At 40.8% G+C, this 12,960-nt stretch overlaps 1 protein-coding gene across 1 annotated transcript in view; it reads left to right on the top strand.

The window, feature by feature from the left end:
* LOC124722337 overlaps nucleotides 1–12,960 on the top strand; it is a 433,578-nt gene that overhangs the window by 409,575 nt on the left and 11,043 nt on the right. Inside the window, exon 15 of the mRNA XM_047247512.1 lies at nucleotides 2,368–2,612. Within this exon, the coding sequence (XP_047103468.1) occupies nucleotides 2,368–2,612 (245 nt within the window). The remainder of the gene's footprint in view (nucleotides 1–2,367; nucleotides 2,613–12,960) is intronic.

Here is a 12,960-nt window from a genome sequence, read left to right as displayed (position 1 = left end):
AACACAAGGGCTCACACAAGGCTGTTCTCCCTCATCCATCCTACAGCCTGTATCTCACACCTTCTCATTTCCCTCAGTTTGGCCCAATGAAGTATGCACTCCACGGGAAGCAGTATGGTGGATGATGGGGAGGTTGCTGATGCAGCAAAACGTTCCCTCCAATGTCGACCAGTAGAGTTGTACCATATATATATATATATATATATATATATATATATATATATATATATATAGAGAGAGAGAGAGAGAGAGAGAGAGAGAGAGAGAGAGAGAGAGAGAGAGAGTTGTATATATATTCGGCATTGGTCGTGTCGTTTGGTCTGGGCGGACGCTACATGACATCTGTTCAAGTTGATCGTTGATTCCTTCACTCAGGTTTTTTATTACAGAGGACAATCGGCCCTCTGACCGAACACACTGAGCTACCGTGCCGGCATCACTCAGCTGCCGGGGGCGGACCTTTCTGGATAATAAAGAAATACACTACTGGCCATTAAAATTGCTACACCAAGAAGAAATGCAGATGATAAACGGGTATTCATTGGACAAATATATTATACTAGAACTGACATGTGATTATTTTTCACGCAATTTGGGTGCATAGATCCTGAGAAATCAGTATCCGGAACAACCACTTCTGGCCGTAATAACGGCCTTGATACGCCTTGGGCATTGAGTCAAACAGAGCTTGGATGGTGTGTACAGGTACAGCTGCCCATGCATCTTCAACACGATACCTCAGTTCATCAAGAGTCGTGACTGGCGTATTGTGACGAGCCAGTTGCTCGGCCACCATTGACCAGACGTTTTCAATTAGTGAGAGATCTGGAGAATGTCATGGCCAGGGCAGCAGTCGAACATTTTCTATATCCAGAAAGGCCCGTACAGGACCTGCAACATGCGGTCGTGCATTATCTTGCTGAAATGTAGGGTTTCGCAGGAACCGAAAGAAGGGTAGAGCCACGGGTCGTAACACATGTGAAATGTAACGTCCACTGTTCAAAGCGCCGTCAATGCGAACAAGAGGTGACCGAGACGTGTAACCAGTGGCACGCCATACCACACCGGGTGATTCGCCAGTATGGCGATGACGAATACACGCTTCCAATGTGCGTTCACCGCGATGTCGCCAAACACGGATGCGACCATCATGATGCTGTAAACAGAACCTGGATTCATCCGAAAAAATGACGTTTTGCGATTCGTGCACCCAGGTACGTCGTTGAGTACACCATCGCAGGCGCTCCTGTCTGTGATGCAGCGTCAAGGGTAACCGCAACCATGGTCTCCGAACTGATAGTCTATGCTGGTGCAAACGTCGTCGAACTGTTCGTGCAGATGCTTGTTGTCTTGCAAACGTCCCCATCTGTTGACTCAGGGATCGAGACGTGGCTGCATGATCCGTTACAGCCATGCGGATAAGATGCCTGTCATCTCGACTGCTAGTGATACGAGGCCGTTGGGATCCAGCACGACGTTCCGTATTACCCTCCTCAACCCACCGATTCCATATTCTGCTAACAGTCATTGGATCTCGATCAACGCGAGCAGCAATGTCGCGATACGATAAACCGCAATCGCGAAAGGCTACAGTCCGACCTTTATCAAAGTCGGAAACATGATGGTACGCATTTCTCCTCCTTACACGAGGCATCACAACAACGTTTCACCAGGCAACGCCGGTCAACTGCTGTTTGTGTATGAGAAATCGATTGGAAACTTATCTCATGTCAGCACGTTGCAGGTGTCACCACCGGCGCCAAACTTGTGTGAATGCTCTGAAAAGCTAATCATTTGCATATCACAGCATCTTCTTCCTGTCGCTTAAATTTCGCGTCTGTAGCACGTCATCTTCGTGGTGTAGCAATTTTAATGGCCAGTAGTGTATATATATATTTGTTGGACATTGGTCGTGTCGTTTGGTCTGGGCGGACGCTACATGACATCTGTTCAAGTTGTTCGTTGATTCCTTCACTCAGACAGAGGACAATCGGCCCTCTGACCGAACACGCTGAGCTACCGTGTCGGCATCACTCAGCTACCGGGGGCGGACCTTTCTGGATAATAAAGAAATACTATTAGTGGTACGGTCTCCAGATGAACGCGTCTGCTACTTCTCTACCTTCTCATATTTCGAGCGACTTCTCCCTGTGTTCTCCAGCAAAGTCTTTGCACTATACATGCCCCTGATGCAGTGTTTCAAATTCTCATTCTTATGGAAGGTCGCTGACATTTCATCGCTGCAAAATAAGTCAGTAAAACTGATAACAAATGGTATCTAATATCATTAAATAATTCTTTCACTGTCTTTTGTAAATGTTTCAAAACTTTTTTTACCTCGCAATTCATTGTTATTTTAAATTACAGGTGTGCCGCTGATTATCGTGGCGTCAACAGCCACGTATGACATTGGTTACTACAATTCAACTTCTGAGTACTGTATGCTGAACAAAAATGAACCATATGTTTACTATATCACATATCTGGGGCCGTCGTGCATAATGCTGGCGGTGAATTGTGTGGTATTTGTGCTGGTATCCAGAGTTCTGTTCCAGAAACATTTGGCTGGGAAGGTGGAAGAAAGACCCGAAAACACCGTCTCCATGTCACAGGTAAAAGTTAAATCAAATATGAGAAACATGAAATTTAATACTGAGAGGCTTTTACGGTCAAAGGTATTTTACAGCTCGTTAACATTTGCGGAAAACCACATTTGAGAATCGACAAGAGCTGATAATGAAATAAACCCTTCTTCACTACTAGTGTCCATAAGCCTATCGTCAGGTAACATAGAACCATTTACATCAGCCTGCAAGTTGTCATTCTTGCTGTGGCGTCAATAGAAGTATGTAGAGTGCACTTCACACACACACACACACACACACACACACACACACACACAGGAACCTTAATTAACGGCGTAGTGCGTTTATATGACTGTATTACTGGATTTTACTACTGATGGCAGTTTCAGTGACGAAGGATAACTTTTTTTATGCTTTGACGCCGAAGTAGGAACGATGTCATTCAAACTAATGTAAATAATAGCTCTCGGAGGTTCTTTTAATACGATATTCTTCAAGTACTATACGCGCTTAATTGATATAACTCCTCTGTAATCCACATCTGCACCGCCTTTGATAACATTACGAGACGCAAAATAATAATACGATGCTTTTTTTCTGGAATAAGCACCAAAAACATTTTTACAGGATATTTACATAAATACGAGGACACGCTGGAAAAATGCCTTCGAATTTTTTGTGAAACTGTTAAAGCTTTTTTGAACAATACAAACTTAATTAAAATTCTGTATCTCTATTCTTCCTGCCTACATATATAGTTCTCAACATAGTCACCCTGCAACGAACACATTTCTCCCCAACGAGAACGTGTTTTTTGATACCGTCACTGTAGACAGTTTGACTTTGTTGACGTAGCCACAACCTCACCTCTGTTTGTACCGCTTCATCATTGTCAAAGTGAAGTCCTCGAAGTTGTTCTTTAAGTTTTGGAAACGATGCAAATCTGATGGGTCCAAGTCGTGACAATAAGGAGGATCATCAGTGACAGTGAACCCAAGGCGTCGGATTGTTGCAAATGTCGCAGCGTTCGCGTGTGGCTTATCACTGTCATGCTGAAGGAGAGGTTGCTACAAGTGTGAACGAACGTTTCCCACAATTAGAAACTCGATTACAGCACTCTGTTTCTCATGCACCAACATAGTTACGCTCCGTAATGTTACATGTTGTATTTCGGAGTCCTCTAGCGGTAGAGGATTGCAGCTTGCGTCAGCTAAAAGACCGTTTAATACGCACGACACACAATACCTCAGCAGATACTGAGAACAGAATAAAAATTTTGGAGGCATTACTTTTCAGCAGACCCTCGTACTTTGTCACCTCCTTATGGTTGTCTATTTTCAGTTTCCCATAAATAAATACTGTGTCTCTTGGCCGTGTGACTAATGTGGAAAGTGATTCGTCATCCACAATTAGACAGCAGTTCTAAACATGACTACCTTCATTTCTTTGCTATATACATGGGACTAGTGTAGCAGGGGATACAACCCGTCAGCTTTGGACAATGACGTCACAAGTCGCCAAACGAGAAGCGATTCTTCTCAGTGTTGTAGCTCCCTTCAGTAGCTGATAAGTGTTTTTTGGCTTTTAAAAAAAAAATCTCACGAGATAGAATAAACAGATCCACTTCATTAAGCAATCAGTAAAAAAAAAACGAAACTGAAACATAACAGCAAAAGCGAAAATGGTAAACTGCTCTCTGGCGACTAGTGACGTCATTGTCCAAAGCCGACGGGTTGTATCCCCTGCTACACTAGACCCATATACATATATGTACGTACTCAGAGACAGACGATTTAGTTGTTTTCACTTAGTTTCCGTTGTAGATGCAACCGTTAACGGAACATTCACAGCTTCACACAACACTTCCTGATACTGTCAACATTCTTATGTTTGGTATGAACGTACATACACTCCTGGAAATGGAAAAAAGAACACATTGACACCGGTGTGTCAGACCCACCATACTTGCTCCGGACACTGCGAGAGGGCTGTACAAGCAATGATTACACGCACGGCACAGCGGACACACCAGGAACCGCGGTGTTGGCCGTCGAACGGCGCTAGCTGCGCAGCATTTGTGCACCGCCGCCGTCAGTGTCAGCCAGTTTGCCGTGGCATACGGAGCTCCATCGCAGTCTTTAACACTGGTAGCATGCCGCGACAGCGTGGACGTGAACCGTATGTGCAGTTGACGGACTTTGAGCGAGGGCGTATAGTGGGCATGCGGGAGGCCGGGTGGACGTACCGCCGAATTGCTCAACACGTGGGGCGTGAGGTCTCCACAGTACATCGATGTTGTCGCCAGTGGTCGGCGGAAGGTGCACGTGCCCGTCGACCTGGGACCGGACCGCAGCGACGCACGGATGCACGCCAAGACCGTAGGATCCTACGCAGTGCCGTAGGGGACCGCACCGCCACTTCCCAGCAAATTAGGGACACTGTTGCTCCTGGGGTATCGGCGAGGACCATTCGCAACCGTCTCCATGAAGCTGGGCTACGGTCCCGCACACCGTTAGGTCGTCTTCCGCTCACGCCCCAACATCGTGCAGCCCGCCTCCAGTGGTGTCGCGACAGGCGTGAATGGAGGGACGAATGGAGACGTGTCGTCTTCAGCGATGAGAGTCGCTTCTGCCTTGGTGCCAATGATGGTCGTATGCGTGTTTGGCGCCGTGCAGGTGAGCGCCACAATCAGGACTGCATACGACCGAGGCACACAGGGCCAACACCCGGCATCATGGTGTGGGGAGCGATCTCCTACACTGGCCGTACACCACTGGTGATCGTCGAGGGGACACTGAATAGTGCACGGTACATCCAAACCGTCATCGAACCCATCGTTCTACCATTCCTAGACCGGCAAGGGAACTTGCTGTTCCAACAGGACAATGCACGTCCGCATGTATCCCGTGCCACCCAACGTGCTCTAGAAGGTGTAAGTCAACTACCCTGGCCAGCAAGATCTCCGGATCTGTCCCCCATTGAGCATGTTTGGGACTGGATGAAGCGTCGTCTCACGCGGTCTGCACGTCCAGCACGAACGCTGGTCCAACTGAGGCGCCAGGTGGAAATGGCATGGGAAGCTGTTCCACAGGACTACATCCAGCATCTCTACGATCGTCTCCATGGGAGAATAGCAGCCTGCATTGCTGCGAAAGGTGGATATATACTGTACTAGTGCCGACATTGTGCATGCTCTGTTGCCTGTGTCTATGTGCCTGTGGTTCTGTCAGTGTGATCATGTGATGTATCTGACCCCAGGAATGTGTCAATAAAGTTTCCCCTTCCTGGGACAATGAATTCACGGTGTTCTTATTTCAATTTCCAGGAGTGTACATTAATCCTTGTTCCATAGATCATGAATACAACATATCGTAATGATGTGGAACGTGTCACTTTAACGTAAGTTTTCTTTACAAAAAATAATGTTTTTTTTTCAGTTATTACTTCATATCTAAGAATTCATTTATTGAGTAGTAGGAGTTGTCATTCAGAAATTCTTTTAATTTGCTTTTAAATGTCTGTTCATAGTCTATCAATGGTGTTATACCATTTACTGTACAGAATTGTATAAACTGTGTTTTCTCAAAATTTAGTGAGAGTCCATTTGCAGAGAACCACTTAATAATTTCCTGAAAGACATTATTTGCAATTTACTCAGCTGATTCTTGCTTGTTGGGTTTGATTACTATACTTGTATCACCAGCAAAAAGAACTAGCTTTGCATCTTCATGAATACACAGTGGCAAGTCATAAATATATTAAGAACCATAAGGAACCCAAGACTGAACCCAATTAGAGGACTCTGCTGGTTTTTGCAGACTATCCGTATTGTTAATTTCAACCTTCTGCATTCTTCCAGTTAAGTATGAATTAAACCATTTGTGCACTGTCCCACTCATGCCACAATACTTAAGCTTATCTAGAAGAATTTCATGATTCACAAATCAAAAGCCTTTGAGGGATACAAAATATCCCAATGGGTTTGGATATTCAATGCATTTAATATTTGATCAGTGAAAGCATATATAGCATTTTCTGTTGAAAAGCCTTTCTAAAAACCAAATTGACATTTTGTTAGTACTTCATTTTTACAAATATGTGATGCTACTCTCGAATACATTACTTTTTCAAGAATTTTAGATAAAGCTGTCAGAAGTGAAATTGGGTGGTAGTCGTTAACATCAGATCTATCCCCTTATTTATGCAATGGTTTAACAATTGCGTATTTCAGTCTATCTGGAAAAAATGCCCTGTCTCAGTGAGCTACTACATATGTGGCTGAGAATTCTACATATTTGTTGGGAACAAGCTTTTATTATTCTGTTGGAAATGTCATCAATTCCATGTGCGCTTTTATTTTTGAGTGAATTTATGTTTTTCTTAATTTCAGTAGGAGAGGTGGGTTGAATTTCAGTTTTATCAAATTGCATTGGTACTCCCCCTTCCATATACCGCCTTGCATTTTCTAATGAGTATTTGGATCCTATTTTCTCTACAACCCATAAAAAATGCTTATTGCAAATGTTTTCTACTTCTGACTTCTTGTTAACAAACTTTTCGTTGTGTTTGATAGAAATACAGTCTTCCTATGCTCTCGGTTGCCCTGTTTCCCTTTTAACAATATTCAAAATTGTTTTAATTTTATTATCAGATGTGCTAATCTCAGACATAATGCACGTACTTCTGGAATTTTTAATAACTTTTCTTAGTACAGTGCAGTAGTTTTTATAATGTTTCTGTGTTTCGAGATTATTACTTCTCATAGCTATAAGATACATTTCCCTTTTCTGTTTACAAGATATTTTTATCCCTTTAGTAAGCCACGGCTTTTTATATGGTTTTGTACAATTATATTTCACTGTTTTCTTAGGGAAACTGTTTTCAAATATACTTACAAAGGTATCATGAAATAGGTTAAATTTTAAATTAGCCTAATGTTCCCTGTACACCTCATCCAAGTCTAACTGTTGCACGCTTTCCCTAAAATTTTGAACTGTTAAATCATTAACTGAATGCACTATTTTGGAGGACAATTTTGCATTACTGTGTGGAGCTATATCACATACTGTAACTAAATGTGCGTCATGATCAGACAGACCATTCTTAACAGGAAAAGTTTTTATTTAATTAAATTTATCTTGGTCTATGTATACATTATCTATCAGTGTGCTGCTTTCCTGTACCACCCGAGTAGGAAAATCAATAACTGATGTCAAATTGAAAGAACCAAGTATTACTTAAAGGTCAAGCTTTCTATTGGACTTTTTCAGAAAATCTACATTGAAATCCCCACAAACAATGATTTGCTTTTCTCTGTCTGACAGATAGCACAACAAAGAATCCAAGTTTTTCAAAAACAGTATGTCCCACTATCACTGTTTCCTTGCAGTCAAGTCATTCCCCAATATGTTTTCCCTTTCATGTCAAAGCAGTTTCTTTAAATTTACTCAGTTCCCTCAAATTCATTGCTCTAGCTGTTTGTCCTACTGCGTTCTGAAGCGACACTGTGCAAAAGTAATAAAATTGTCTTTGGCAAATCAGTAGAGCAAAAGGGTTCACCATGCTGCTAATGACCATACTGCTTGATTCAGCTACGAGTTGCTAACTTATACAAAGGGATACAACAATCAGAGGTATAAAATATTCTATTTTTCTAATAAAAAAGTATTAAAGCCTTCTTAGTCAGCTTATAATGCATTTAAACTTGATATTTGTTTTAGGCTAACTTTATCTTCAAGCTCCATCTGAAATGTTTTGGAAATGGTATTGTAAAATAAAAAATTAAAAATAAATCGGGAAACAGTGGTTGAGAGCAAGTCACCTTCATATGACTTCAGAGTGAACATTTTTGAAAAATTGTACTTTTCGCGCCAGTAAAGAACCTGCTGGGTAATGCTGACAAAGGCTCCTTTGCAATGTCGATCGAAAACTGTTGCCTTCAAAGTTTGACGCAAACGGCTGTCCACTGACTGTGATGGCCACCAGCTCTGTTCCATATGGAACTGGTTAACACCAGGTCCCAACTCCTGTGCTAATAGTTTGCAGAAAAACATAGATCTTGATGACACATGTCAGTGAAATGTCAATGTTCAGCAATTCCCGTCCATGTTCTCTTTTTCTCATCATTCAGCATGCATGGCATAAATGGAGGACAGATTGTCATCTAACTCTTTGTGAATGGTGACTTTAACATTGTCATTGCTAATCCTCAGTTCCTTTGATGTCACCCTCATAGAAGGTTAAGGATTTCTGCCAGCACCTGTCGCACTTGCTCTTATGCTTGTTCAAAGTCAAACCAAAAGTGGGACATTATCTTTTCTCAATAATGAAATCGTTTGAACTATGGATCTCTGCCATTGTTTTATGCAGTTTGTAGTAAAATTAGTTGCTTATGTGACACTTCATTGCACTATGAGGGCAATGTCAGACGTTCTCATTCTGGTACAGAAAGAATTTGTCTTTCAGGTAAAAAGTACAGACATTTTTTGGTGCAGTCCTTCTTTAGGCCACTGTATTTTGTCAAAAGTTTCTCTAGTGAGTGGATTCCATTCCTATTGTATGATTCTGGAATGTATTCAGAATTCCCATTCGCAGAGGCCACAACCACATACTGTATCCCAGCCACAAACTTCTTTCTATGTAAAGATTGGTAGAAGTCAAATAGTACCAAACCTAATACCTGGGGTATCCACATCCTCCACTTTTCCCATGCTAAAGCATATTTGTAGACAGGTATTTTGTCTTGATAAAAGGTAAAGATTTTGGTAACCTGGGACTCTTCTTGTGTTTTGTCGCCTAGGTGATCTAGAAGACTTGCATATTGTAGGCAAACTTGTCAATGAAAAGAATTCTTTTTGTATCTCAAAAACAAATCCTTGGGGCATATATTTTCTGGCAGACGAAACTGGCTTCGCCCTTCTTGGCACATGGTCACTGGCTTGCAGCCATTGTTTTGATTTCTGTTTTGTTCTGGCATGGGGCCGTGGAGTAAGGTCTCTCCCCTACTAAGGGATCACTACATAAAAACTGGTTGAATTACTCAAAAATGCACCAAACATTCAGTTTGGGCAACATTTAACAACTGAACCATGAAACATGGAGCATGCCAAGATGGGGTTGCTTGCATGTCTCTACAACTCAAAACAGCCCTTCCTGTGGGCGCAACCACAATGGAGGGACATCTGTGGAGATACCAGGCAAATCTGTGGTTCCTGAAGAGCAGCTGCACTATTTCTAATAGCTTCAGGAGCAACAGTCTAGATGACCAACAGTGTCCTTGCTATGGTGATGGCATCGTCTTGAGTAAAATATTATGGAGCTAAAATATTCCTCCTTCCATATCTGTGGATGGGGACTAATCAGGAGTATGCTGTCAAACAAAACTGCATTTTAGTTGAAGTATGGAGTGTCAAACCCCTTAATCAGGTTGATAGGTTACAGAATTTAAATGGTAAATGGCCAGATTGAAGTTATCTTCAGTGGGAATTAATCAAATGCAGTGACAGGATAAAGAGGGCTTCTGATCTGGTGAGTACAGTATTATAAATACCAAATCAAATAGGGGTAATGCAGGAGCAGGTTTAATCATGAACAAGAAAATAGTAATGTGAGTAAGCTACTATGGACAGCATAGTGAACATCTTTCATAGCCAAGATAGAAATGATGCCAACACCAACCACAGCAATAGAAGTTTATATGCCTACTAGTACTGCAAATCATGAGGAGATTGAAACACTGTATGATGAGATAAAAGAAATGATTCAGATACTTATGGGAGGTAAAATTTTTATTGTGTCGAAGGACTGGGATTCAGTAGTAGAAAAATTAAAAGAAGGAAATATAGTGGAAGAACATGGACTGGAGGAAATGAATATATTGAAACAATTTGTAAATTAGATAAAAGGAATTACTGAGATAAGTAAGGGGATAAAAATATAATTGTAATGGAGGACAGGAATTTGGTAATAAGAAATGGAAGAGAAGAAAAAGTAGCAAGAGAACATAGACTGGGAGCAAGAAATGAAAGGAGAAGCCATCGTGAAAGAAGTTTGTATATGTAGGAGAGACCTGGACACCAAAAGTTCTCAGACAGATTATATAATGGCAAGACAAACGTATAGAAATCATATTTTTAACTGTACAGCATTTCTAGGGGCACATATGTACTCTGACCATAATTTATTGGTTATGAACTGCAGATTAAAACTGAAGAAACTGCAGCAAAAGGTAGGAAAGTAAGGAGATGGGGCCTGGATAAATTGAAAGAATCAGAGGTTGTTGATAGTTTCAGAGGGAGCAATAGACAGATATTGACTGAAAAAGTAGGAAACAGTCGGAAGGAATAGTGACTACCATAGAAGATGAATGGGTAGAGTTGAGATGTGAAATAATGAAGACAGCAGAGCTTTGGAGAAAAGAGAAGCATCTGTATGGATATCAAGAGTTTGAATGGCAAGTAAGCAAAGACAGGAAAGCTGAAAGATGGAAGGAATGTATAGAAGAGCTGTGAGAGGGAAATTAACTTATAAAAATATTACAGAAATGGAAAAGGAATAAGTGAAGATGGGCTGCAAGTATTATACTGCAAGAATAATTTGACAGAGCACTGAAAGTGCTTTACTGCAATAAAGCTCCCAGCGTAGATGACATTCCTCAGAATTATTGAGATGTTTTGGAGAGGCTGCCATCACAAAACTATTCCATCTGGTAAGCAATGTACAGAATACAGGTGCAATGCCCCTTGGTTTCAAGAAGAATGAAATAATTCCATTTGCAAATGTGTCAGGTGCTGACCTGTGTGAATATCAACAAACATCAATTTAATAAGTCATGGTTGCAAAGCACTGATCTGAATTATTATATAATAATGGAGAAACTGGTAGAAGCTGACCATAGAGAAGATAAGTTTGGTTTCTGGAGAGTCACCTCAATTTCTCATTTGTGTATTCTTTGGATATACACTTAGATTCACCCCAAAAACGTTACTGATTTCAATTTTGGATCTTATTTGGATTTATGTACCTAGTATTATACAAGCTATGTTGCTTTTTAGGAGTGCTTCAAACTCTAGGAGTGTGTTGTGAATGCTTCACCAGCTGATTGCTAAGATTTTAATTATTTCATCTGTAGAGGTCATGTGTTCGAGTCTTATGATAATTCTTCGAGATTTCATACAGCTAACATAATCCAGTTTGAATTTGGTTACATGGACTAGGCAAGGCATAATATGAGATCTACTTCTGCTCAAAATAGTTACAATTATTCAAGTCCAACTGCAGTAGTCTGTGACTTAATTTAGTGACAGGTTTTCTGTATGCACCAGTTCTAGTACTCCATAACTAACAGTGTCTCTTATACATTGTTCATTCTTGGCATTAGTGTCATTAGTATCAGTGTCATCATCTTAGTCATCATCATCACTATCACTATTATCCATGTCATAACTACTGACAGATAAAGGTCACCTCCAGACTTACCCATGCATTACACTATTCAGTGATACACATCAATGATGCTTTTGCATGTTTCTAATGTCACCTATGATATCATCTCTGTCTTTTTTTATCTCTTGGGACCCAGTAAAGAATTTTGTTGATCCTTCTATCATCATTTTTGTCTGGCTACATGTCTCATATGCCTCCACTTGATTTCCACAATAGTTACAGTTGTCTTCCACCCAAGTCTGTTCTCTGGTCAATTTGCTTGCTTACCTTACTCCCCTAGTTGTTCCCAACATGCATCTTACCATTTATTTCTAAGACACCATTAGTTTCTTATAGTTTTTGTACAATAGCTAATATCATACTGCCATGCCGGTACATCAAAACTGGTGACACTAATCATTAACTTTCTGGGTAAGACACATCTGAAGCTTTGTTTTGAAAACTGTATTGAGTTTACCAAAAGTATTACTGGTCTTATTTATTCTTGTGTTTATTTTCCTTTTCTGCCTATTCACTCAATGTCTCCAGCTGTATTTAAATAAAAACACTTATGAACTGCTTCTGTGAATTTGCTGTTAAATAGCACTACTTCTTTTTTATTCTCACTGTGTTGATTATACAATATTTTAGTCTTTATGTTACTGATTTTCAGACATATTTTCAAATGTGCTTTATTCAATTCTTCCATTCATTGTCAAAGTATGTCAACACTAGAGGCAAATAATACATCATCATCAGAATGTATTTGGTGCAGATAAGTTCCATGAACGTCTACTCATTCATTGTTCTCCAGTTTAAGGATCAGAAAACTTCCTCTAAGATTGTCAGATATACACTCCTGGAAATTGAAATAAGAACACCGTGAATTCATTGTCCCAGGAAGGGGAAACTTTATTGACACATTCCTGGGGTCAGATACATCACATGATCA

The sequence above is a fragment of the Schistocerca piceifrons genome, chromosome X, assembly GCF_021461385.2.
Source record: "Schistocerca piceifrons isolate TAMUIC-IGC-003096 chromosome X, iqSchPice1.1, whole genome shotgun sequence".
NCBI classification, from domain to species: domain Eukaryota; kingdom Metazoa; phylum Arthropoda; class Insecta; order Orthoptera; family Acrididae; genus Schistocerca; species Schistocerca piceifrons.
The sequence above is the reverse complement of the archived record's forward strand: the minus strand, read 5'-3'. Positions and strand labels throughout refer to the sequence as shown.